This window comes from Lodderomyces beijingensis (genome assembly GCF_963989305.1).
Source record: "Lodderomyces beijingensis strain CBS 14171 genome assembly, chromosome: 5".
In the NCBI taxonomy this organism is placed as follows: domain Eukaryota; kingdom Fungi; phylum Ascomycota; class Pichiomycetes; order Serinales; family Debaryomycetaceae; genus Lodderomyces; species Lodderomyces beijingensis.
Window position 1 is genome coordinate 475,543 of NC_089974.1, and position 26,097 is coordinate 501,639.

At 45.5% G+C, this 26,097-nt stretch overlaps 11 protein-coding genes across 11 annotated transcripts; 6 read left to right on the plus strand and 5 right to left on the minus strand. All coding sequences in view use genetic code 12, as the record gives it.

The window, feature by feature from the left end:
- Positions 1–1,601: 1,601 nt before the first annotated feature.
- LODBEIA_P40990 (uncharacterized protein) lies at positions 1,602–3,369 on the plus strand (the record flags this gene model as incomplete). Its single annotated transcript, XM_066974282.1, has 2 exons — positions 1,602–1,819; positions 1,926–3,369. The coding sequence occupies 2 exons, from the start codon at positions 1,602–1,604 to the stop codon at positions 3,367–3,369; spliced, it is 1,662 nt and encodes a 553-aa protein (XP_066831037.1).
- A 640-nt stretch (positions 3,370–4,009) lies between these two features.
- Positions 4,010–5,512, minus strand: LODBEIA_P41000 (uncharacterized protein; the record flags this gene model as incomplete). Its single annotated transcript, XM_066974285.1, has 1 exon — positions 4,010–5,512. The coding sequence occupies one exon, from the start codon at positions 5,510–5,512 to the stop codon at positions 4,010–4,012; it is 1,503 nt and encodes a 500-aa protein (XP_066831038.1).
- A 1,135-nt stretch (positions 5,513–6,647) lies between these two features.
- LODBEIA_P41010 (60S ribosomal protein uL14) lies at positions 6,648–7,412 on the plus strand (the record flags this gene model as incomplete). Its single annotated transcript, XM_066974286.1, has 2 exons — positions 6,648–6,689; positions 7,041–7,412. 2 exons carry the CDS (start codon positions 6,648–6,650, stop codon positions 7,410–7,412), a joined length of 414 nt encoding a protein of 137 aa, XP_066831039.1.
- Positions 7,413–7,606: 194 nt separating this feature from the next.
- LODBEIA_P41020 (uncharacterized protein) lies at positions 7,607–10,177 on the minus strand (the record flags this gene model as incomplete). Its single annotated transcript, XM_066974287.1, has 1 exon — positions 7,607–10,177. One exon carries the CDS (start codon positions 10,175–10,177, stop codon positions 7,607–7,609), a length of 2,571 nt encoding a protein of 856 aa, XP_066831040.1.
- Positions 10,178–11,878: 1,701 nt separating this feature from the next.
- Positions 11,879–13,216, minus strand: LODBEIA_P41030 (uncharacterized protein; the record flags this gene model as incomplete). The annotated part of the gene is made up of 1 exon (XM_066974288.1): positions 11,879–13,216. The coding sequence occupies one exon, from the start codon at positions 13,214–13,216 to the stop codon at positions 11,879–11,881; it is 1,338 nt and encodes a 445-aa protein (XP_066831041.1).
- Positions 13,217–13,462: 246 nt separating this feature from the next.
- LODBEIA_P41040 (uncharacterized protein) lies at positions 13,463–14,692 on the plus strand (the record flags this gene model as incomplete). Its single annotated transcript, XM_066974289.1, has 1 exon — positions 13,463–14,692. One exon carries the CDS (start codon positions 13,463–13,465, stop codon positions 14,690–14,692), a length of 1,230 nt encoding a protein of 409 aa, XP_066831042.1.
- A 365-nt stretch (positions 14,693–15,057) lies between these two features.
- On the minus strand, positions 15,058–15,924 carry LODBEIA_P41050 (uncharacterized protein; the record flags this gene model as incomplete). The annotated part of the gene is made up of 1 exon (XM_066974290.1): positions 15,058–15,924. The coding sequence occupies one exon, from the start codon at positions 15,922–15,924 to the stop codon at positions 15,058–15,060; it is 867 nt and encodes a 288-aa protein (XP_066831043.1).
- Positions 15,925–16,675: 751 nt separating this feature from the next.
- Positions 16,676–17,752, plus strand: LODBEIA_P41060 (uncharacterized protein; the record flags this gene model as incomplete). Its single annotated transcript, XM_066974291.1, has 1 exon — positions 16,676–17,752. The coding sequence occupies one exon, from the start codon at positions 16,676–16,678 to the stop codon at positions 17,750–17,752; it is 1,077 nt and encodes a 358-aa protein (XP_066831044.1).
- A 216-nt stretch (positions 17,753–17,968) lies between these two features.
- On the plus strand, positions 17,969–19,408 carry LODBEIA_P41070 (uncharacterized protein; the record flags this gene model as incomplete). The annotated part of the gene is made up of 1 exon (XM_066974292.1): positions 17,969–19,408. The coding sequence occupies one exon, from the start codon at positions 17,969–17,971 to the stop codon at positions 19,406–19,408; it is 1,440 nt and encodes a 479-aa protein (XP_066831045.1).
- A 186-nt stretch (positions 19,409–19,594) lies between these two features.
- LODBEIA_P41080 (uncharacterized protein) lies at positions 19,595–20,722 on the minus strand (the record flags this gene model as incomplete). Its single annotated transcript, XM_066974293.1, has 1 exon — positions 19,595–20,722. The coding sequence occupies one exon, from the start codon at positions 20,720–20,722 to the stop codon at positions 19,595–19,597; it is 1,128 nt and encodes a 375-aa protein (XP_066831046.1).
- A 3,414-nt stretch (positions 20,723–24,136) lies between these two features.
- On the plus strand, positions 24,137–25,483 carry LODBEIA_P41090 (uncharacterized protein; the record flags this gene model as incomplete). The annotated part of the gene is made up of 1 exon (XM_066974294.1): positions 24,137–25,483. One exon carries the CDS (start codon positions 24,137–24,139, stop codon positions 25,481–25,483), a length of 1,347 nt encoding a protein of 448 aa, XP_066831047.1.
- Positions 25,484–26,097: the final 614 nt, after the last annotated feature.

Below are 26,097 nucleotides of genomic sequence, written 5' to 3' on the forward strand. Positions count from 1 at the left end.
AGAAGTCAAAAGTTGCTGATTGAACTTTAAAAGCAAAACCAAAAACTTTATGAGGTTGTGAGAGATCTTGTTCAAGGAGGTATCCTCACGAGAGGATCACAATTAGGGACTGCTGTGTGTGGCAGTGAGTAGGCTTTTTTGCAAGCAATTCAACTTCAGATGGCGCAAGAGGTTTAGCCTGCGGGGAGCTATCATTGTTCAGACCAACTTAGTGGAGACTACTACACAAGTGCAATACGCACCCGTCAACTCTGATTCGCTGATTGAGTGTGTCAACTCATCCCTTCACCTCCAGCAAATCTATTCGTCACAGCTTTCCAAACAAAAAAAGAAAAAAACAATGCAAACCTACCCGGCACAATGTCTCGAACAGGAAATCAAAGGCTGGAATTCCATTTATCTCTTTCAAAACCACAGGCTTGCGGGACCAAGTGCGACATGACACGTCGCTGATAAGCAATTGACCTACCTCAGATGAGTAATACCCAGTTCTTTACGAGGACCATGATGCATTAAGATAACAAGTGCAATTCTTTCATGCTTTTGAAAAATTTCAACGTATTCTCGGCCCACCTAAATTTTTTCGTTTTCTTTTTTTTTTTTTTTTTTTTTTTCACAGCCACATTTACGAATTTGCAACCATTAAACAGAGCAAAACACGTGACCTTCAGCGAACGTCAATGAACACTTTTCTTTTCAAACCCCCCTTCCCCCCCCCCACTTCTGCTTTCTAGTTGCAATAGTCTGTGGCGCATATAGACAGCGCCTACGACAATTTTCCAAAGGGCACATACGGCCCAGTTTGCTCTTTTACCTGAGCATGGCTTGCAGGTTGTGATCGTTCTATTATTTATCAGTAGCAATCTCGCATCTAAACTAATGCCACAGTCTTGTGCGCTTAGTATCAATTTCGTATCCAATTTACAAATTGCGCTCTTGTCAAATCTTTCTTTTTTTTTTTTCCATATCTTTGAACATCCACAATTCGCAATATATTTATTAGATACGCATAAGATGTATGTGCAGGAGATTGTCAGCTAGATGACCATGGGTGTTTGGAGAGAAATGTTCAAAGTGGATTTTGCTGATTGACCAGGGGGGTGTGAATCGACTTCGTCGCCTTCCCTGTTCCTCCTTCCCTCCCTCTCTTCTCGGCTGATAAAAGCCTCCATTTCACCTCAAGAAGAAGATTTTTTTCATACGAGGGGGGAACCGGGATCTTAATTCATTTGAATTTGCGAGGAAACTACACCGATTATGACGAAGGTGTAGTCATAAAAAGTAATGATTTCCCATCGAAGAAAACTGTACGTCGGTATCATGCAATGTTGCTAAGTTTTCGCCTCCCCTCGCTTCATTTCGTTTCGTTTCCTCCCCTTCCCTTCTGTGGGTTTTAAATTGCATTCCATATTCATTCCACTTATATTGTTTCTCGATCGCCGTGGTGTGCTCATTGAGATCCAAAAGCCACCATTTTTTCCAGGGATGACAAGCGCTTGGGATGCAAGATAAAAGGGTTGCAAAATTTCCAACGTAATAGTCTTTTTGGACTGGAGACCGTGTGCACCGAAACAAACATCAAAACAAAACAAGTACTAGGAATGTCTAAAGAAGTATCCAAGTCAGTAACTAGAGAAGTGAAAGATGATCCACAGGTTAGTGTCTACAGCGACTCCGATCACAGTGAACTTCTTGGGTTTTCCAAAGAAGTGGTTGAGGAGTCGAAAGAGATCTTCTTTCATGAGGAGAGACTAAGTTCTAGCTTGAACGCCAGGTTGATTGCCATGATATCCTTGGTGGGAGTCTTTGGTACCGGAATGTATGTACACTGCATGAAACGAAATGATATGAAATGAAAACTTTTTTTGTATCGTTGGTTACGGGCAACAATTTTACTAACATATTCCCTTTTCTATTTTAAACAGTTTCCTTTCTAGTGGTGGAACATTGGCAACAGCAGGGCCAGTGGGGATGATCCTCGCGTACCTTTTAGTCGGCTCCGTGGTTTTCGCATCGCAAATTTGCATGGTGGAAGTTTCGTGTTTATACCCTGCCACCAGTGCCTATATTGCGCACTCGGAACATTTCATTGACAAGGCACTTGGCTTTGCCTGGGGTATGGGGAGCACTTATAATGCAATAATCCCTAGCGAATTGACCGCGGTGAGCGTGCTCATGACATATTGGACAGACTTGAGCCCGGCAATATGGATTACTGTTTTCGGTCTCTTTATTGTCGCTACTAACATTTACAATGTTCGTTGGTTTGGTGAGATTGAGTTTTTCTTTGGATGCATCAAATTGTTACTATGTGTTGGATTGATCTTGGTTGGGTTGATCATTGACTTGGGAGGGGTTCCGGGACAGCATAGACTTGGTTTCCAGTACTGGAGAAACCCGGGTCCTTTTGCAGAAAGGTACGCCACGGGGTCGTTGGGGAAGTTTTTGGGATTTTGGAAAGCAGTGAGCTCCGTTGTGTATGCTTTTGGCGGTGTTCAAAATATCACCATGTTGGCAGGAGAAACCAAGTATCCTCGCAGGGCAATCCACCGTGCTGCTAAACGGGTGTTTACGAGGGTCTTTGTCATTTACATCCTCATGGTGTTTATCCTTTCCATGATTGTGCCCCACAATGATAAAATCATTGCTCATCCCAATGGTACAGCTTCTGGTTCACCATGGGTCAGAGCTGTTTCATTAGCAGGAATCAAGATCTTGCCCCACATTATAAATGCCGTTGTTCTCACGTCGGCCCTCAGTGCATCGAACGGAGGCATCATCAAGGCAAGCAGGAACATTTTTGCCCTCGCTTCCAAAGGCCAATTGCCTGCTATTTTTTTAAAAGTCAACAGAAACGGGTTACCCTGGGTTGCAGTTGCAGTGCCTTGTATATTCCTCCCGTTGGCCTACATGTCCGTGGACAAGTCCGCATCAACCGTTTTCTCCTGGTTCCAAAACATCACATCTTCCGACTTGTTAATCACCTGGATTGCCATTGCCGTTAACCACATCAGACTAAACCGCGCGTTGAAAGTCCAGGGCTATTCGAGAAAAGATTTGCCGTACACGTTCAAGATTGGTTCATACTGCGGCTACTACTCGTTGTTCTTTTCCACGTTGTTCTTGTTGACGGGAGGCTTTTCGACTTTTATCCATGGATACTGGGCTTTCTCGACATTGTTCAGTGCATACTTTATCATCCCCTTGACGTTGGTGTTTTACATTTTTGCCAAGTTTTTCTTCAAGACGAAATGGATCAGGTCAAGCGAAGTGAGCTTGAAGCCTCTCTTTTATGATGTGCAGAGTAAGCCCGAGCCTCCATTCAAAAAGTTGCACGGCTGGGAATGGATTACGCTATTGTGGGCATAATCCGACTGGAAAATAAGAACAACTCAAAACAACAACAAAAAACCATGTGTGTTTAAAGGACGTCAAAAATACCTGCGGTTTTGCAAAAGTCAGGTAGCCAAGGGGTTAGGAAGGTTAAAACGTATCTGGATATAAAAACCTTTCAGAAATTTTTCGGCAGTAAACGTTATAAAGTGAATCAGCGAGTGCAGACACCACCACGGATCGCATCGACATGGTGAGACTGGAAAGATGCAAGATCCGTCACATGACGCAGCATACAAGCGATAAATGCTCTCCTAGTATACTTTGTAGCTATACAAGTAGCACGACTCACTTCTAATGAGCCCAAGGGAAGGAAGGAAGGAGGAGGGGTGTATAAACTCGTTTTCTCGTCGCATCAAGTTTCCCAGTCTCGCAAATCATGCTCATACTTCACCTAATCTAGTCTCATGATACAAGTAGGAATGGAATTTTTTTTTTTTTTTTTTGCAACTTTGGTTCTGTTGGTCAGCGATGAAATCAAAAAGCCTCTGAATGAACAGCCTCAAAAAGGACAGCGAGTTTTATTGAATTTTATCCAATTTGACAGCATTTTGAGACCACGATACCATTTCCCAGTGGCTTTCAAAGTATAGCACTTTTTATTTTAATTTCTCAGTTAGTACTCCACGCGAGGCAAAGAAGCCAACTTCTTTTCGTCAAATTCGGCAAGACTATCACCACCACCACAAGTGCTATCTTCGCCGCTTTCAGCAGCCTCAACAGCGTCAAAAGTATCAACAATTCCACCTCTCCTCTTGTCTTCTCTCATTTGCAACCAGGCAATAAGACCAACGACAAACAAAGTGGCAGCAGCGGAACTGATCAACGCAATAGCACCATTTCGAAACCGAGGTGCTGTCTTTGCGCCGAAAAACGTGATGGACCACCACGCATTCATGCAGTTGCCCAACATGTTCATGGAACTAATCACAATGGCACGCTCCTGTAAGTCATTAGCGCATACCACGTTGGCCCAGCTGAAGGAAACAGTCTGGGCCGCGTAGCTGACCCCCAGCAAATACTGCGCGACAAACACGGCCGTTTTGTCGAAGGGCTTGCATAGTTGGATCACGGGCGAAATGACCATGACGGCAGCGATAGCGAGGCTCACGTGCCAATGCAGCTTGCCGTTGCCCACGTAGCGGATATAGTACGCCGATAATGCCGTCGCCAAAACACCAACGGCGAATACGCCCATGGGGAAATGGTTGCGATCCTCGACGGAGTAATTGTAGTGGTTCAACCAAAGGGCAAAGATGCTGTTGGTGGCGAAGGATTCGTTGATGGCGCCCACGATCCAGAGCATGCTAAAGAGGTACCAGTGCCAGCGGCCAAAGATTCGCCGGATCAAGTCCGTGTTGAACTTGTCGTATTTGGGCTTGGTCATTTTCGCGAGGGCCATTTGGTGTTCTTCCTCGGTGAAGTAGAACGGTTTACCCACATCGGGGGCGTCGGGGAAAAAGATGAACCCGTAGATGACAATGGGGAAGCTGCAGATAAAGTCCATGATGAAGAGCACTCGCCAGCTTGCTAGCCCGTGCCATCCGTTCATGGTCTTGTGCACTGCTGCTTGGATCACCCCGGAAAAGATTTGGCCCACCAAGCCGCTCGATGTAAAGACAAAACTCCGGATTATCAAGTCCTTCTTGTTTGTATAGTAGGATCCCAAGATCAAATGGACACCGCCAAAGATGCAGCTTTCAAACATGGCTTGGAAGAAGCGAATCACGCAAAGTTGGTAGAAGTGGGTGACTTTGTACGTTGCAAGCGTCAAGATCGACCAGATGGCAGCACAGATGGTTAGCCAATACCTAGGTCTCACTTTCAACAAGATCATATTGTGCGGAACCATGGAGATGATGTAGCCTATGTAGAAAATGGTGTTGACCAAATTGAAGTCATCGCCGCCCATGTTCAAATCCTGCTTCATCCCCGAGACGTAGGCGTTGGAAACGTTGGCTCGGTCTAGATAGTTGACCCAGTACATGAGACACACGTAGGATAGCACAAAGATGTCTAGTTTGAGCAAATAGCGTCGCTCCTTGGGATCACTGGGAGGGACGCCCCATAGTGCGTTTCGCACGACAGCAAATGGTTTGGTGAAGTTGGAATAGCCCATGATATGAGGTCCCCTCCTAGCATCTCAATATTGAACTCGGGGCATTTGATTTCCTTCTTATACTGTCTTCATGTTTATCAATACAATTAAACGTGGAGAAGAGAATTGCGTGGGGGAGAAAGTGGTGGAGGAGGAGGAGGAGGAGAAGGATAAGAAAGGGCGATGGACGCACATCAACAATTGCAACTTGCGCATTGGCGCTCTTGTTTGAAACGGGCCTTATCAGAACGTCGCAAACTACCCGATTAGGCTGACATCACGACTGGTGAGTGGAATAAAACTTGGCCGTTGCGCTTTCATCGCGGAAATGAGATAAAGATACCAGAGGAGACAATAGCTCTCTCAAACTAGACCCAGCAAGTATATGGCAGAAATCACGAGAGATTTCAAGTACATAAACCTTATACCCCCCAAATTTTGCAACCAAAAAATTGGAATCAAAATCTGAAAGAATCGAGTATCATCGACAACGATAAGATTGTGAGAAATCTTCTTCGCTTGGGTTTACAAGATGGTGTTTCCAAATCTGAACGGCCGTGCGGCCGTGCTGCGCAACGCTTGCACTGTACAGGAGCTTCCGAACGCTTATCTCTGAGTCAATAGCCGGGAATCTCTCCAAAAACACACTCCTTCTACGAAAAGATTGCAACAACCTTGATGGCCCACTATCTAAGCGCTCATCTTGCGCTCCTTTTTTTTTTTCAAATCCCCATGGCTGATTCGGAAGTGTCTCAAATATTTCTGGTGTCCTCTCCAATCGACTTACCTTCATAGATGCCAGAGAGTGCAATGAGATTGGCCGTGGGCGAATGCGAAAAAGTTCTTGAAGATGTCACGTGATGTATAGGGCTACAACCACCAATCTACCCAATTTATTCGACGCCGCATTCGATTCTCAAAACGGCACTTTTTTCAGTAGCATCTGGTAGCACGCCATCGACGCTCTGAATCTCCCTCCAGCGTACGCTGCTACTGCCACTACTGCCGCTGCTGCTCTCTCTCGCCCACACACACACACGGTGTCTCTCGCCCTTTCTCGCACTGAAAATTTTCCACACTATCATCAGCCATTAAAAAAAAAATTCCAGTACGAACACTTCTACGCTAGCTACACGAGTAAGCATATACATCAATAATGTCAGGATCAGGAGCTTCAGGAAACAAATTCCGTATGTCAGTATGTGAAATATGAAACCGAAACTACCTCAAATGGAATGAGCGACTTGGGAGAGCAAGAATGTTGGATCTTGGTTGAGTGATGGAGTTTGAAAAAAAAAAATTTAACGGATCGATCGTGTTTTCCCCCTTCACCATCACCATCGGGGGAGACACACAGTTCAAAACTGGAGGAGATAACGTGAATTACATTGTTCAAGAACAGGATGAAGCCATGCTCAAATATTGGAAAGACACCACGATGATTTGAAAAAGTCGTTATTTCTCGAGGAGTCACGTCGAGCTCCGCCTTTTCCCCACCCACCGCAAATCTCCAAATATACATAAATATACTAACGTGATATAACTGTAGTTGGCACTCCCAGTCGGAGCAATAATGAACTGCGCAGACAACTCCGGTGCTAGAAACTTGTACGTCTTGGCCGTCAAGGGAATCGGCGCTAGATTGAACAGGTTGCCAGCTGCATCAGCCGGTGACATGGTCATGGCCACCGTCAAGAAGGGTAAACCCGAATTGCGTAAAAAGGTCATGCCCGCTATCGTCATTAGACAATCCAAGCCTTGGAGAAGAAGAGATGGTGTCTACTTGTACTTTGAAGACAATGCTGGTGTTATTGTTAACCCCAAGGGTGAAATGAAGGGTTCTGCTATTACTGGCCCTGTTGCTAAAGAATGTGCCGACTTGTGGCCTCGTATCGCTTCAAACTCTGGTGTTGTTGTTTGAAAAGCGGCGGGGACGGATGAAAATATTTTTGAGAGAATATAGCATGGATTTTATTTGTTTTAATATAAGATAAAGGTACAAACATTTGAAATTGATTTTCTTTCTTTTTTTTTTTCAACTAGTCTTTGCTATAAATTTTGCAAAGTTAATGCGATATGTAAGATTTGGTTTACGTAATGCCCAGGTTTAGCGTATCAGTCGTCTTTGGCGATGACGATGTTGATGTCTCCGCTTCCGTTACCAATTACGCTTTCAGGTTGAGGGAGATTTGAGCTTTTCAACGTCGAGACTTCATCTGCTGACAATTGTCGTGGTACACTCAAGGGGGCTTGTGCTCTTTCAGCTGAGAGTTGCTCGTTATTGACGAGTGTTTGACTTGCAATCTCACCCGAGTTCTCTGCCACTTCGCTATTGGACGGGTCGGACGTTGGGTATGGGACAGATTCACCAGCAGCAGGGTTCCGCATTGCACTTTGGTGCGATTGATGGGGTGGTTGCTGTTGTTGTTGTTGCTGGAGGGGTTGTTGATTGTTGTAATTGGCAAAATAAGCCGAGCCAAATGGTTGTACGTTGGGTGAACTCGTTACAGTTGGATCAGAACCTGCATGCGGGCCCGAGTTGAAATATTGAGGCTGCGGTTGCGGGTTGATGTGTTGCATCAAGGATGGAGCTCTTGACAGCTGCTGAGCCGTGCTGGGCATTGAAGGGGTGATGGTATAGTACTGCTGTTGAACTGGATCGTAGAATTGCTGTGGTGTCGATGGAATATAGTAGGGTACACTTGCTGGGTTCGAACCAAACAGTTGCTCGTGTTGGTAATGATTTCCGCCGTTGGCACCACCCATAGATTCAACGGGGATCAAATGATATGGTTGATACAGAAGAGCCGGCAGTTGGCTACGAGGGATATTTGGATAATGCTGCTGCTGCTGCTGCTGCTGCTGCTGTTGTTGATGTTGTTGTTGGTGTTGATTCTGCTCGGAGCAAAGAACATCGTGATGGCTCATTCTACTCGAATTACGTTTGAGGTCGCCATAAGTATCAACCGGGGTGATAATTGTACCGTCACTATTGACCATATTGGCGATTCTTGGAGACTGGTTCTTTTGCGAAAACGTGGAGGATAATCGTTTCACGTTCGAGGTGGTTTCCGAGGTGGCTCGTGCGCTGCGAGACCCGCCCCTTTGGAGCTGTGACTGGTTGGACTCAAAAGTTCTCAAGGACTTTGGCGGGGAGCGTATAGACGAAGAATTTGTCATGGTTTTCCCCAAGGCAGCCGTTTGAAGGTTTTCACGAGACCTTTCGGGCAATGTTCTGGCTCGAGACGAAGGGGTAGGTAGTTTTGTCAATTTGAGAATGTCATTGAACCAATCAATCATGTCCTGATAAGTGCTGGTTCTAAACACCCATTTATGAGTCTTGTGCATTAAGGCATTCGCCAGTTTCGACGTAAGGATGAACTTGTAGGCTCCCTCGTTTCTGCCGTCATCTTTGGAGTGGTCGCTGACGGTGCACGAGTTCAATGGCAATGACATCACTGGGTGCGGATCCTTTTTCCGATCGTTTGATTTGAATTCGTGGATAAATGAGCATGTGAGGACATACCACGCGCTAGAATAGTTCTTGAGAAATTTGGATCTCCGCTCGAGGTACCCTTCACGCACGGCAACATTCAAGTTGGAGAAGTAATTGTTGATGATGATATCCAGGAAATGGCGCTTTGGTATGTCCAAATCAATAAAGGTGCCGTTTTTAATCGAGGAAGTAGTATGATTGCCCACGGCACTAACGTTGAGGTTATTCGTGGGCAAGTTGCGTTCGATAAATGCATTCCATTCAAAGTTGGATTCTTTGGAAAGGAAGCCCTCGGTAATGTGGGGCACCAAATATTTGGTAAAAGTGGAGTTTTCCTCCCCCACCAAATTCAAAAACATGTGGAGGTAGCTTTGGAGCTCCGTCACCACAATGCCTTCCAATTGCTTCCCCGCGGTCTGCAAATTGGAGTATGCATCGTAGAGGTAGTTTTCTTCGACTAGTTGCCGTTTCAACTGTCTATCTAGTTTGATTTTAACCAAATAGGGGTCATACTTGCTTGGATCTCCGTCAGTGTGGAAGTTGTGGTTGTTATCCAATTTGCCAGCCGTGTCAATAGCTTGGTTATACTGTCCAATGCACAGCTTTGTTTCATTCATTTCTTTACCCAAGTTATTCTTAAAGTCATTTTGTAGGTTTTTAATTTCCTTGATTTTGACTAACAAGTCCTTGCGCAATTCCTCTAATTTCGGAATAATAATCGTGTTGATATCTTTCAACGTTCTAGATGCCAATGCCACGTTTTGCTGGTGGTATTTGAACAAGACATTGGGCACATCCTGGACTGATCCATTGTCAACTGGTAAAAAGAATTTGTTAATCAATTCAATATCCTGAGAACCATTACTATTATGACTACCACTACCGCCGCCGCCGCCGCCGCCAAGTAGCGGCGACGTGGGCAAGTTTATTCCTCCAGATCCTCCGCCCCCGCCTCCATTAGGCACTAGTAAGCTCCGGGCAGTGGCACTGAGGGATTGCTGAAGTCTAGATTGTTGTCGCACTATTTCCTCTTGCACGCTGGAGTATTCCTTAAAGTAGTTCAAAATCTCCTTGATGAAAGCTCGCCAGGCGGAAAACCGGTTGGCCATGACTTCGGTTGGATAGTCATGGTTATTGACAAAATTGTAGGGTAGTGACACCGTCAAAGGGTTGTGCGTATCGTAGGGCATCTTGAAAGGAGATTATTATCGAGAATGGAGAATGAGGAATTGAAACGATGGCAGAAAGCAACGGAACGGAAATGATTGTTTGAGTCTGAGCAAAGCTAGTTGACCAAGACGAGATGTAGCTAGGCAAAGCAAGCCCGGGTGTTTTGGTAGAAATGTTCAGAAACTGAAGCTGAAGTTGGAAATGGAAATGGAAATGGAAATGGAATTTGGTTGCTTAATTTTGGTGTAGATCCCAATACACAGCGCCGTAATAGAGAAGAAAAAAACCATGAAAACATAACAACAGGTGCGTAGATACTTCCGTGCTAGAGAAATGGCGGTGCCAGTGTTCCTCGTGCGGGCAGTACCACTACTACCACCACGAGATACCACCAGTCGTGCTAGCAGAACAGCAGAAAAAAGAATAAAATTAAACTTCAAAGCCACATCGCCTCGCCTTGCCTCGCCTTTTTCGCGCGCGCGCCCGCCGCCAGCCGCCAGCCCTCTCAGCCCAATCGTCACCCCCCAGCCCCTCCTCCCGGCCCAGCACTCTCGCCAGCCGCGGTTTTGCCACCAGTGAAAATTCCCTTGGAAGAGAAAAAACGCACATGACCCAGCTGCTAAATTATCATCAGCATACAACACACCAAAACACCCCCCTCTCTTCTACACACGCACCCCGTGGCAGAGAGCGTAATCAGCTGACGAAACCTAACTTCAACATATACACGATAGAGTAGATCCCGTAGCTGGGCATGGGATGTAACCACACATCCACGCTGGCTCAAAACAAAAAAGAAAAAGATAAGAAAAAGAAAAGAGGCAGGTCAAATCGCGGCGGATGGAGACGAGATCTTGCCGAGGTAGCCTAAGCGACGGGCTTGCTTCTGGAGCAGCGTATATTTCGACCGACGATTGAGACAGAAGAAAATCCAGGCTGAGACGGGTGCGAGTGTCAAGCGTATGGCTCTTTGACTTTGTCTTGTCTTGCTTTGCTTTGCGTTGCTTTGCGTTGCTTTGCGTTGCTTTGCCTTGGCCCGCCTCTCGCTCTCTCTCTCTCTATAGTTCCAAAAAATTGCCACTGAGACGAAAATAATTTCTTAAATCTGACTTACTTCTTCGAGCACAACGGCTTTATAGTTATAGTTGAAAATAAGAGACTTGTTCATAAGACAACGTCATTGGTTTCACCATCCTATCAAAAGGAAAAAAAAAAAAAAAAACAAAAAAGAAAAGAAAACGGTGTTGAAAGTAGATAATAATCGCTGAGATCTTGTACTTGGTGCGTAGCTGAACCAGAGAGTGTGTTTGGCTGCACGTACACCAGCCCATCCAGCGGCAAGGCAAGACTGGCGTAGAACAAAGTATACTGGCAAAATGAACTGAGAAAAGGTTAGAGCCTAAATTCTTTGAAACCGAGGAAAGTATCCACTTGGTTGGCGCAACACGCTCCCCCGATTCTAGCTGGCCGGGCACGTGCCTTATTCATTGAAACAAAAAAAACAGCCAACTTGGACCCCTCAAAATCTACGCTGAGTCGGGTCAAGAATCAAATTATTCTAGTCGTGGAACTTCTTTTTCTTCTTCTTCTTCTTCTTTTACTGCTGCTGCTGTCATTAAACGTAGATGCTTGAAATAACATTCGTAAAATCAAACCAACAACTGGGGGCTCGATATTGCGCTCAATATAAGTTTTTTTTTGTTTTTTTTTTATTCACGCCATCACAATTCCAACTCAGTTAAACCGAATCTGTTGCAAAATTCGTCAGTTTGGCCATTTCGGAAATACTTTAGCTCGCCACTGTAATCGGCAGGAGCCACAACCTCGAAATTCTCAGGCACGATAAACTCATCATCACTCAAGTGGTCCAACTTATCCATCTCTTTCTCAAGCAACGGGAGCAACTGATTCAAGATTTCCGGTTTCTTCACCACGGTTCTCGAGTCTAAATCCTGGATTACGGAATCAAATTCCGGGCCCAGAGTCTTGTCCATGAGCTTGGTAATGGCAATGGCACGCTTGTCATAGTATAGTCTGTCGCTGTTTACCGAGGGATGGCTCGTGTTTTGCGGTGACACCTGCATATTGACCACTTCGAAGAATTGCCTCCTGGCTCCACATTTATCTAGAGCAATAAAAGACGTTGTATTATCACACGGCATTTCCTGATCTGTTTTGCGGCGCTTATTGCAATTGGAATCGGATTTTTCAGCACCACCGTCATCTTCTTCAGAAGCACTATCCATATCTAGCTCGATTTCATTGGCATTCTTTACTTTCCGTCGAGGCTCACCTCTTGCACCTGCAAATGACTCTTGGAGGTGCCATCTCCTACCAACGCTCGCCACGAATTTAACGTGCAAATGGGCACTAAACCAATACCGAGGCTGCAAATGATGCAACAAGATCCGATTCAATGGACTGCCCAAATGGCCCAACTTGATATCGTTTTTGAAAAACGGCTTCTGGCGTAAGAGTTGCGCCGCGTTTCCGTATTTTTCAATCCCCACGGGCCAATCATGGCTCAACACGACATCGATCCGCTGGTTCCTCGTCGCCGTCGCCCTCGTCATCAAGTACATCTTGATGAAACTCGCTAGTTTCTGATGATAGACGCTTCGTATAGACGACGCATCAAACGGCAACTTCTCTCTGAGCTCATCTCGATGGAAAGTGTTGTGATTGTATATGCCGCTCCACCCACATATTTGAATGCCTCGAAACCAAACACTGCCGAATTGGCCCAAGTAGTAAATATTGGGAGCCACCCAGCCTCCATATGCGAGTTCTTGCATGTACAGCGACGATTCATGGTTACCGCCGATGAATATAGTTGGCACAAGAGCCTGGCGTTTGCCCTTGTAGTAATCTTGGAAGTCGCCTAGTTTTTGGTATTTGGGGGGCACGTTTAGTGCTTGGAAGTCTGCTTGGTTTCGCAACGCTTGGAAGTCGCCGCATATTAGCAAGAGTTGCGTGTCGCGCGGAATCGAGCTATAGATCTTGTTTAGCTCTCCGTGGCAGCATCCTTGGATTGCAATTTTGATGGTGGTGGAAGACATGGGTTGACAAAATTTCAGAACTGCAATGTTCCCCCTTTCTCTTTTTTTTTTTCACTTTTCCCGCTTGCCGAGGGTTAGTGGAGGTTGGGGAATCTTTGGCGGGGTGGAGAGAGATCTAAGCAGCCGCCACAATTTCGCAACCAAAACTTCAAGAACGAACTTGCCCCAAGTCCCATCACCTACTTTTTTTTTTATCTTTTTTTATCTTTCTTTTTTTTTTTGTTTCTTTCTCCACCACCACCAGCGATGCCGTCGAGCCCACTCAAAGACACCTTGGTCTTCGATCCAATCCAGGTCGGCCCCGTGACGCTCTCCAACAGAATAGTCTATTGCCCTACCACCAGATTCAGAGCAGCGCAGACCCCAAATGAACAAAGCCACCACATGCCCTCGGACCTCATGCTCGAATACTACACGCAACGCGCACAGTACCCGGGCACGCTTCTCGTCACGGAGGCCACCTTCGTCAGCCGTGCCGCTGGCGGATACGATGGCGCACCCGCGATCGCTACACCCGACGAGACTCGCGCCTGGCGCAAGATTGTCGATGCTGTGCATCAACGAGGCAGTTTTTTGAGCTGTCAAGCTTGGTTCTTGGGTCGAGTTGCCGATGCGCGCGTCTTGAAAAAGGAAGGGCAGAAGTTGGTTGGGCCTAGTGCCTTGTACCCCGATGGGCGCTCTAAGCATATTGCCCAAAAAGCAGGGTTGGAGATTGAGGCGTTGACGCAGGATGAAATCGACAGGATCATTCACGTGGATTTCACAGTGGCGGCGCAGAATGCCATGAGCGCCGGGTTTGATTTCTTTGAGTTGCATGGAGCGCATGGATATTTGTTGGATACTTTCTTGCATGAAAATACCAATTTGCGCACTGATAAGTACGGTGGCCTGATTGAGAACCGCGCGCGGTTCATCTTGGAGTTGATTGACCATTTAAGCACCGTGATCCCCGTGGAGAAATTGGCGATTCGGTTATCGCCCTGGGCTGAGATCCAGGGTGTTGAAGAACAGACGAGCCCCATCCCGCAGTTTTCGTACTTGTTGGACCAGTTGCAGAAACGAGCCAACGCGGGCAAACAATTGGGGTACGTTTCCGTGGTCGAGCCTCGTGTTCAGGGAGTCGTGACTGCCGACATGAGCACCATGAAGGGGAACAACGAGTTTGTGGACCAAGTTTGGAAGGGTATCGTGTTGAGAGCCGGCAATTACACGTATGATGCGCCGGAATTCAACCAGATCAAGCACGATGTCAGCAATGGGCGCACCTTGGTTGGTTTTTCGAGGTTCTTCATTTCGAACCCGGACTTGGTTTATAAGTTGAGGGATGATCCTATGAGTTTGGTCAAGTATGACCGGGAGTTGTTTTATCAGCCTTATAATTGGGGGTACAACACTTATGACGGCGGCCATTATGATGAAGAACAAGAGAAACAGAGATACGCCAAGGCCATTGGCCACGGCGATGCCAATTTATAGACAGAGACGATAGAGACAGACACTACAGAGGCGATAGAACCAACAGAGACAGAGGCGATAGAACCAACAGAGACAGAGGCGATAGAACCAACAGAGACAGAGGCGATAGAACCAACAGAGACAGAGACGATAGAACCAACAGAGACAGAGACGATAGAGACGATAGAGACAAGAGAAGGATTATCGTAGATAAATGGACAACAAATACTACGTTGTTGTTTTTAACGGTAGTATCACTTTCGAGAGAGATGTCTAGAAAGCCTCCACAAAGAGGCAATACATACCAGGCACAATCTTTCTAACTCTTGTTTTCTTCCTCTTTTCTATACTAGAATTTTATTTTCAGATCTAATGATATCTGTAATCTAAAATTTAAAAACGTGTTCCTTGCTGTAGCCCAAGTCCTTCAAAGCACCTTCGACTTCACCTTGATCGGATGGAGACACCTTGACACCGGAGATGGCCTTGTAGAAGCCCGGTGGACCGCAAACAAAGACTTTAAAGTCGGGACTTGGCTTGTCCAACTCTTTTTCCAAAAACTCCTTAGTAACATATCCAACTTCGCCATCCCACTCCTTGTTGGTTTTGTTCTCATCAACGAAAAAAGTCACATTAACCTGTTCCTTGTGCTTGTTGGCAATCTCGTCGATTTGGTCCTTGAGCAAAACGTCGTCTGGAGACTTGGATCCGTAAATCAAGGAGACTTTGGTCTTGTCTTCGGGATTGTCAGTGATGTCACGCAACAATTGGTACAAGGGAGTGATACCGGTACCACCGCCAATCAAAGCAATCGACTTGAACTGGTTTGGTTCCCATTTCCACTTGACAATGGGACCTTTAAAGGACAAAGTTTCCCCTGGTTTCAAGTCGTGGATATGAGTCGACATTTTGCCACCCTCGTATTTCTTAATGACAAAATCAATGGTTCCCTTCTGCTCTGGCTCAGAGACAGGGGTGTATGGTCGAATGACATTGTTGCCCTTGGGGGTGACAAACTTGGTCATCAACATTGAAGCAACAACCAAACCGGACTCGTCTTGCGGATTGGCCAACTCAAAAGTCAAGTGCTTGGTGTTGTGCGACAACTGCTCGCTGCTTTTCAACTTCAAGTCGACCCATTGCTGGTCCCCACCGGTAAAAGTCTTGCTTTCGTTGCTAATCTGGAAACGTGGTTGGGTCGAATAGTAAGCCAACCCAAGGGAGGCTACTGTTACGCCTGCCAATGGCCACATGAACCTTGGCAGAAAGATTCTTGAAACTGACATCCTCTAGAACAAGTGAATTGAAGTTTATCTAATCCTGAGGGCCGAATGGAAATGCAATTGACCTTGCCTTGGGGGTTGGAAAATATAAAAACTGCGGGTGCCAATTGCGTTATTTATACTGGAAATCGTCCACCGCAGAAATATTTCTGTGGATGGGACTGGGAAAAAAAAAAGAGAGAGAGAGCGCATTGCAGCAGCAGTACTGAGGAGGAGCAATTTATTGGTTAAAGGCTGAGAACCACAACTTCTTTGGCAACCAAACAAAAAGACAAAAGACAAAAGACAAAGAAGAACGGTGTGCAGCAGAAAGAAGAGCTTAGATAAAGGGTTGTCACCCTGTTCCTAAAGACGTAGTTTTAATACCCTTCCTTGGAACATTTGGACCCTCGTCGTCCATCCACAGTTCCCCATCCCTCTAGAGGACGACGGAGGTAGAAGCGAATCCCGAATTCCGAGAGTCTTAGGGCCGAGCTTTTTACGTAATCCTGTAGCACATGCTGACGTAATTGAGCATGCCCAAAGGCCCCAAAGGCAGTAGAAGCACACTTCTTCACAGCAATTGAAATGATAAATCTCTATCCACACCCGTCCCATCCTGTCCCGTCTCATCCCATTCCATCGGCTTACTACTTTTTAGTAGATGATTACAAATAGAGCCACTTTGTCGCTAAAATATCTTACTCCGTTTTTGCCAGCTACCCCAACGAGTTTCACAAGAATGCTCCGCAACAAGTCGCACAAGGAGTTGATCCACTTGTCGCATCAATTGATTCAGCCGCTATTGCCAAACTTCCATAAGGGCCAAGCTGGGAGAGTATGTGTTATTGGCGGAAGCGAGGACTACACGGGAGCACCCTTTTTTTCGAGCCACTCGGCTGCTTTGGTTGGTGCCGATTTGTCTCATGTTATATGTGAACAGCAAGCGGCTACCGTGATCAAGTCATACACGCCAGATTTGATGGTCCATCCTTATTTGCTCAATTTGGAGAACTCGGCGTTGAATATCGGGCAGGACGAGTTGAACAACTTGAAGTCCTTGTCGATTCAGGAGATCTTGCAGCTGAACAATGGCGTGTTGAACAAGATTATCGACGATTCGATACTACCAAAAGTGCAGACTTTGCTAGGGAAAATCGACATTGTTGTTGTGGGGCCAGGATTCGGGAGGGACCCCTTGATGCTCAAGACACTAGTGCGGATCATCGAAGAGATCAAAGTCTTGAACAAACCCATCGTATTGGACGCCGACTCGCTATACTTGCTCTCGATCCAGCCGCAGCTCATCAAAAACTATGCCAAGGCAATCATCACTCCCAACGTGGTTGAATTCCAAAGAATAGCTAAAAATTTTGACATTGAAGTCGACTTGTCCAAGGCCTACTCGCAAGAAGTGCTAATCGACCAAACGCAACGCGTGTCTGAAAAATTGGGCAATGTCTTGGTCTATAGAAAAGGCGAGAATGACATCATCGCCAATACGAAGACCGTGGTGGTCAATAACAGTCCTGGCTCCAACAAGAGAGTCGGGGGCCAGGGGGATACGCTAACTGGAGCCATAGCTACCTTGGTCAACTGGTCTAACAACTACCTAGATTCCTTTTGGGATAATAAAGTCGAGCTCGATGCGAATGAGGCTCACATTTTGGCGTGTTATGCTGCTGGTTCGCTAGTGAGGGTTGCCGCGGGTAAGGCTTACAAAAAATACGGCCGGTCTATGCAAACTTCCAACATCCACGAGTTTATCCATGAGGCGTTCTTGGAGTTGTTTGATGATAGTAGTATATTCAGGTTATAGGAAGTGATAGTTTTATGCGGAGTACACATATCACGTGCTTATCACATGACCTTTCCCTATTTTTTTTTCCCTTTCTTTCCTTCCATCTACCCGCTGATCACCTGACTCACTCTCTCGGTTTAATCTCTTTGGGGAAGTGAACAAGTGGAGACGGCAAATCGGCCATGCCCTCAATGCAATTCCTTATCATCTACAATAAAGGATCCAGGATAAAAGATGGATGCAGCAAGTTGTGGACCTTCAAGTGCATTACAAAACCTCAATAAGCATGCTCAAAGAGACTCGTCACTAATTCACCAGAGACACGCCGGTCAACAACAACAACAACACCAGCAACAACCAGGGTTACATGATTTCAGGCAGGGCCAAAGAGTCGATGGTAATCTAAATCATGACTTCCAAAAGTTCAACGGTGGACTTGATTTCCAGGGCCAGAATTTTGCAGAGATGCATAGGCCGCAGATGATGCAGAATGTGCCACTACCACAACAACAACATCAGCAAGGATGGGTGAATGATTTTTCAAAGATGAGTATAGATCAACGGCAACAAGGTTCGGCGGTGCAGAATAACTGGCAGCAGCAGTTTGCACAACAGGGAGGGGCGCAAACCATGCAACACCACCATCTTCAGCAACAACAGCAGCAGCAGCAGCAGCAGCAGCAACCGTATTTGATCCAGCAGAGTCGGCAGTATATGGGGCCTAATTTTGCCATGGGGAGTATGCGGATGGCCGAAGTTAATGCTGTGCCACAGTATGAGCAACAGTCTGAACACCAACAGGCACACAAGTTGAATGACCAGCAGAAACAGTTTGAAAGCGAATTTGATGCTATTGAACGAGAGTTGCAACAACAGGCACCGGTTCAGGCACAGGCAGAGGCACAGGCAGAGGCACAGCTCCAACAGGATCTTCAAGATACGGCAGACAATGAATTATTTGCCCAGACGGCTCGAAAAGTTGAAGCCTCGATGAACTCGTTGAACACCACTGACGCGGCCATGGCTTCCAAGTTTAAAAACTCGGATTTCCTCAAGTTGATGAGCTCGATTGGGAATAGACAGGTTGAATTGCAGAATGACGCGTTGGTGAACGCAGTCAACAAGCAGGACATCAGAGAAGAAGCAGCATCAGCAACAGCTTCTGCAGCTTCAGCTTCTGCCACGGCGCAAGCACCAAAAGTGAAATTCACCAATGATGTCGATTACCATGCGCCCGTGCATGAAGATATGGAAGACTGGGGAGACGAACTGATCCCGAATTATCCACCACCAGCTTCCAGACTAACTAGAAACAGAGCTGCCTCGAATGCATCTCCCGTAGAATGGAATCGCTACGCGATTGTCAATTACCCGGAAACGCAACTTCCGCCACAACAGAGTGAGCCGCAGCCTCGACAGGAAAATAGACTTCCTGACCCGTTGGCGCATGTGGCTGATGGGCAATTGGAGGGAATTGTCGAGCCGCTTGCTGCGGCTAGAATCATTAGTGGTGGACAGGTGCAAACGAGGGACTGGATGGATGAAGATGATTGGTTGTCGAATGACGCGCAGACGGCTAGGCCCCAGACTAGACCTTGGAGAAAAGGGCAGATTGTTGACCATCATTGGGACGAGATGTATCGCGACTACAGACACGACGACGACTTTCATTAAAGAAAAAGAAATATCTGGTATTTACTGAGTACTTGTTAGATAGAAATATATACGACTGGTCTTTTACAAAAGCAGACATCTAGACAGGTTTACTATTCTGAAAAAAAGCCAAAAAAAAGTATATTACTGTATAAATCTCTATCTCTACTCTAATTTAACCACCAATTCCAGTTTTTTTTTCTTCCTTTATCGCTCTTCGTCTTCTTTGTTCAACAAGTGAGGCAATTCCTCAACATTGCCGCCTTCGTAGATAATGTTGTAGGTAGCTTCAAACAAGGGGAACTCCTCGGTCAATTTGAAATGAGTCAACAACTCGTGAACCTCTTTAGCGGTGATTATACCTTGGGAACTTTGCCCATTGAGCACGATTTTTTCAGCTTCCCAAGCATCCACCTGGTGTTCAACCATGTATTTGGCAACCTTGACGTTTCTGCCTCCAGAACACGTTGTGATCAAATCAGCGACACCAGCCGACTCTTCGGTGAAGGTAGCTGGATTAGGTGGTGCCAAACCTTTGATACCGAATTTCTCCCAGTACGAGGCGAAATGGATGATTTCCTTGATTCCGATTCTCATGATTGCAGCCTTGGCATTGTCGCCCCAGCCTGCGCCGACAACGAAACCCACGGCACAGGCAACGACATTCTTCAATGCACCCGCAATGGAAGCACCCACGACGTCCTGGATCACTCTCACGTGGAAGTAGGGTCTGTGGAACAATTGCTTCAAGACGTACTCGTCAATGTCCTTACCGGGGCCTTTAAAGTCGGGAGGCACGGTGTACCCGATGGAGGTCTCGGACCAGTTGCCCTTGGCCACTTCGGTGGCAATGTTGGCGCCGGACAAGACACCGCAGTAGATGCCCAAATCGTCAGTGACGGACGTGGATAGCAACTTGCACCCTTCGGCGTCCACTTCCAAGCCCTTGAGACACGAGACTGCTCTCGCGGTGGGCTTCACGTGACCCTTCAATTGCTTATTTACATGGGGTAGGAACTGGTGAGGAATGTTGAAGATGAGCAAATCTGCATCCTTGACGGTATTAACCACGTCGGGGTTGGCGACTAAATTGTCTGGTAATTGGATGCCGGGCAAGTACTTGACGTTTTCGTGGTCGGTGTTGATCACATCTGTGAGTTTTCTGCCATCTATATCTTCTTGGAACACCCACATGTTGACCTCACGTTGGAAAATCTGTGGTTTCTCAGCACAGTTTTCAGCTACTAGCTTGGCTACTGCTGTGCCCCAGTTTCCGGAGCCTATTATACTGACTTTGAAGGGTTTTTCAATTTCATATGGTGTAGAAGCTGTCATTTTTGGATGAGTTTTCGGATAATGAATGTTATAAAATGGGATAGAGTTGCAGAACACACATTCAACAGAGGGAAAAGAAATAGATTAGGAGGAGATGCCCCTATATATATGTTTGTATGCGATCTCATTCCAACTAATAAGTTATGGTACAAGTAACAGCTACGACATCGACATCAAGAGATGGGTGTTTATCTTCCGGCATACGCAGTATGCACTATTGCACAAAAGAAACCCCCCTCCTCCTCCTACCCCTCTAAATTTTTTTGCCCTAGGCCAAGTTTTTCCGAGAAATACAAAAGTGCAAAGTCCATCTACTTAAGAAGTGCCCTTACGCTAGCTACGACGTATTCAGACTTTGAGGCCCTACAGCCCCAGGCTTTTCTTGCTCAAAGTTGGGACAAATTTGAACCGTGTCGAACACAGCAGTAGATTTCATGGGATAACACACAGCTACGTGGCGTATCTGTTGCCAGGCGTCTACGACAGCTTGCTCAACAAAAGAACAGATTTCGAGCCATCTCAGTAAAGTGTGAGGGAGGGGCTAGCCTGCCCCCAATTGTCTAGTCATCTATTCAAAAGATTGCCCTTAGCAGCAGCACCCCTCTCTTTCTTTCTCTCGCAAAAAAAAAGGTTACCTACTTTGCTGAGGGGAGGAGGAGAATGGGGGGTGAAGTTGAGCTTTTGGGTTGTGAATGCTAAGTATATTTTTGGATGAGGCATTTACCACCTGGATGAGATGAGTTTCTTTTGAAACCAGCATCCACCGCGTATTGATAATGCAAACCCAAAAATAAAAAAAAGAAAAAACAATACTAACAACAACGCAAGTGTTCCATTGATACGAAGAGAGAGAAGGTAGAGGACCTAGAACCATCTGTAGGATGAAAGGAGATGCAATTGCTTCTTGCCTTGAATTTGGAAACAATTGAAGGATCCGTTTGGTCCACACCCACCACACGAATGACGGCTTCTCTTTGGTCTCCTCATTTCACCCATTTATCCTCCCCCACATGAAGAAAACTCAAAGCTCACTCAACCTGGCTTCTCAGTTGACCTGCGACGTTATAATTTCGATCCTGATTTGACTCAAGTTTGAAAAACCTTCACTTCTTCCGATTCATCCCAACGACGTCATCGGATAAATAAAAAAAAATTATGGTTGCTAAATGTGATTTTGTGTAACCGTTGTATTTCTTTTTGGCTCCTTCGAGATCTCAGGCACACACTGGGTCTAGATCTCGGCAGAGTTTCATCTTCTTTTTTCGTTTTTTCTTTTTTTGAATACAAAGACCATGGTCAAGTCTCTTGACTACTCCCCTCCGTTGAAGAAAGAGGGAAAACGACTCAGAAGTTGGAAGCTCAACCGCGTTTGAAATGGCACTAATTTTGCAGTAGTAAACGTTGCACTGCTATTGTTGGAAGGTTATGTAAAGGTGCTGGCTATTTTCAAGGACAGCGAGTATGTGTTAACGGCATGAAACGAAATGTTAAGCTTAGTGGAGAGGGGAGAGAGCTTGGAAATGGCCCGCGATGATACTAAAGAAAATGACAAAATGGTTTTTCTTTCATTAACTGAGTTTTTGGAAAACTGGCAACTCTGTGTCAGCCGTTCAGAATCTGCAAGATTACAACTATAAACCGTGAGCTTTGCCTTTTTCACACAAGTACCTTACGCTTGGTATTGAAAGAAGGATGGTGGATCACAATCTTTCCTCCCCTCTTTTCCCCTTCTTCTTTTCTTCTTGCACGAATTCGAGACAAGTGATAAAATTCAGTCACTTTATGCCGTGGGGGGGGGGGGGGGTTACCCGTGTTTCCGTGGGGGGTGGGGGGTAATACTTTTGGTGACCCAAAAAAATCACCATCAGGAAGATCTTGTTCTCGCGAAAATGTGTGTGCTGCATATATCCAAAAAATCTTAACATAGCTTGTCTCTGGTGTATGATTCCAACAGCGGAAATAACCGAATTGTTAATCTTCACAGGTGGGCATGAACCCTCCTCAACATCGCCATCTAACCGTGAGTTACTAGATAAAACAGCTTCTGTATCTGGCGCATTTACCACTGCACATTCATCTTCACTTGCATTGTTCCATTTCACAGCAGTATCTCTTCCAATAACGGACACCCGTCTCATCATCTCTGATTTCCAGCTTTAAAGTAAACAACTTGTTGAACTTTTCGGAATTGTTGTGGCAACGGACAGAAGTATAGCTGGAGTTTCGTTCAAGTGTGTACCGGCGGTGAAATCGTGATTTTGGTTTTGGTTTGACGTGTGTGTTTCGCCTTTTCTCAAGGCTAAGCATAGTTTGATCAAGTTCAAGCTTTCGACCAATTTGACTTCTATGGACTCTTCGTTGGTCATTTTCGAGACAGTTTCAGAAAAAAGCTAGTTGAATATTACTGACTTGTCGATTGGAGTAAGGTAGAAAAAAAAAAGAAGAAAACCATGAAAATAAATCTACAGGCTCAATAAATGTTTGGAATGCCGTAGCCTTAATAATTCTTTTTACAAGATGGAGAGGTTTGATATGCTGGGTCGGACTATGATTGGCACCAATTGCTGCAAAATTTGTTTAGGTCAAAGGTGGGGCCGAAGAACCAAACACCGGGTCTTCGACGTTATTGGAAGTGGCCAGAGCACTAGGCGAGTTGGAAAAAGCCGGGCATAAATTCAAGCGAACCATTATATTGCACAGCTACGACGGAGAAGAGTACGGCTTGTTAGGGTCGACGGAGCAGGGTGAATATTTCTCCAAAAAGTACCAACGCAAGGTTGTGGCGTATCCTCCCTCTTTGTTTATGCCAAAGGTAAAGTTTACGCTTCATCGAATTACGTGGGTGACATTTTTGCAACCTTGGGAGGAAAGCCCGACTTTGGCAAGGAGTCATTTGATGTTGCATAGCTTGATTGTGCTGGTGGTGATTTTGTTATTTTTGGCGCAGTTTTGCTCCAATTCTAGTTTCGTATACCCCTATTATTGTAGAGACCCCTATTATTGTAGAGAAAGAAACATTAATAGTGCTAAAAAGCCAAGCCTAGAGAAATGCTTATTCGCAATTGCTATCTGTAGCAGCCTTGAAGCATAAACCGCCAAGGGGAAACTCGGATTGGATGGTGTTTATTCTTCAAGGAGCCCAGTCTTGCTTGACCATGTACCTCTACTGCAACACCGGCCTCTGGGTGCTGCTACCAGCTGCATTTTTTGCAGGCATACGCAACTTATGAAATGGCTGCAAAATATTTTTTGTTAGTCCCAGAACAACAATATATAAGGACAACTTTTGAATTTCAGCTTTCAATCCAGTTTGTATATCTTCTTTATTTCCTTCCTTCCTTTCTCCTTTTCATCAACAAACAAGTTTTATACTTTATCAGCGTTTCAACTAACTTCCAAACAAACAAACACGAAATGCAAGTTACTCACGAAACGCAATTTTTGAATGCACCTTCTGCATCCACCCCAAAGAGTTTTAAACGCTTTTTCAAAGCAAACCCAAACGATTTGTCAAAGTTTAAGGGTTTACCAACTTCAACTGTTACTGTTGATGTTAATGCCGATTTTGATTTGAACTGCAAGGAAACTACGATTAAGAAAACTACTGCACCTGGTGAAGCTGAAAAACCTCAATCAAACCAGGGCACCAAGGACAATGGTTCAACCAAGTCCGAGTCCGAGTCCGAGTCAGTCAAAGTCAAATCATTCAATGTCCACCAATTGTTAAAGTCGGTTATCAAGAAGAAGCATACCACAGTCGAGTCATTTGGTGTGCGCCGCTTCTTAAAGTCAGTGTTTAAGAAGCATACCAAGATTGAGTCCCGTTCCGAATCAGTTAATGCCGCGCAATTGTTGAGACCATGTATTAAAAAGCATACCAAGTTTGAGCCTGTGACCGAGTCCGTGTCCGTGTCCGAGTGTCAGTCTGTCAAGGTCCAATCATTCACTGCCGGACAATTCTCAATCAAGTCAGCTGCTCCAAAATTCCAACCAGATGCAGTTGTCTTGAACGCCGCCCGCGATGTTTCCCACCTGAGCTGCTTTGATAGTTCATCCCTTTTTGGAACTACAAACAAAGCATATCAAAGAAATGCTACACGTTCAAATTCAAACTCTAGCTCCAGTTCAAGCTCCAAGTCTTCAAACACCAAGCCCAAGTTTCTTGAATTATTCGCTGATGGCCACAGTGAAGAATCCATGAGGCTTCTTGATGCTTTTGAGAACCGAGCCCGCTTAGTTCAATTCTCACCACATGTGATTGAACATGAGTTCGTCGAAGTCACCTACGATGATGATGAACAAGGGCAACAACCTGTGCAAGCAAAACAATCTCCACAACAAAAACAACCAGTGCAACAACCAGTGCAAGTGCAAGAACAACAGAAAGTGTTGGTTCCTCAGCCGTGTCGTTACCACGTCCAAAAAGTCAAGGCAAAGTTCATGAGGTTGCAAAGCAAGATGACGGGCTGGTTTCAAATTAAGCTGAAGTCCAACCATGGACTACTCTTTGACACCGAAGGATTATCTGCAGAAAGCATCGAGACTTTAAGAAACCCCGGACGTTCCTGGTTGAACTACGAAGAGGCACTAGTTAACAAGTGTGTCGAGGTGGACAAGAGTAAAGCTGTGCCCCGTGAGAAGCAGCGTGCTGCCTCATCAACAAAATATGGAAGAGTCTTCATGGGATTCGGATATATGGATGAGTCATGGGGTTTCAACACCATCACCAAGTCCAACACCAACAAAAACAGGCACCCTTGATTCTAGAGTGATTTCACTATATTTGCTATTTATTATCCTATTTTATATTTATGCATATTAATTGATATTTGAACCCCCCTTTTGTCTAACTTGATTGGTTTTTTTGTTTGTAGGAATTCTCTCAACTTCAGCTGAGCGATTTGAAAGGCCTCAAGCTAACACTAACGAGCTCGAAGTCGGCAATCTTCTTTGCAAGAGGGTGTGGGCTGAAGGCCCCGGTCAGCTTCCAGATGAGATAATTGCGAGGGACGAGGCCGTGAGCTTTTCATCTCTCTCTCTCACCTCTACTACTTTCGAATTCGACCGGCCCCTCCCAGGTTTGGCTGCGAAAAAAAAAGAAAATAAAAATACACAAATTGAATAGGTTGCAACCATCACGTGATGCTACCCTTTCCTGTTGTGGTCTTGTTCATTACATTACGTGGGTAAATTGAAGGGCAGTTCTCTATCGGCCCTTTAGTTGCACCTGTAGGTCCAATCTTTGCAATAGTGGACATTTGGACAATCTGAGCAATTTCTCTGGCATCGTGGATTGATGAACATTTCAGGCAAGTAATCAGCTTTGTACTTGGCAGCATCGCCATTTCCGGATTTCACTCAATCACGAATGAGAT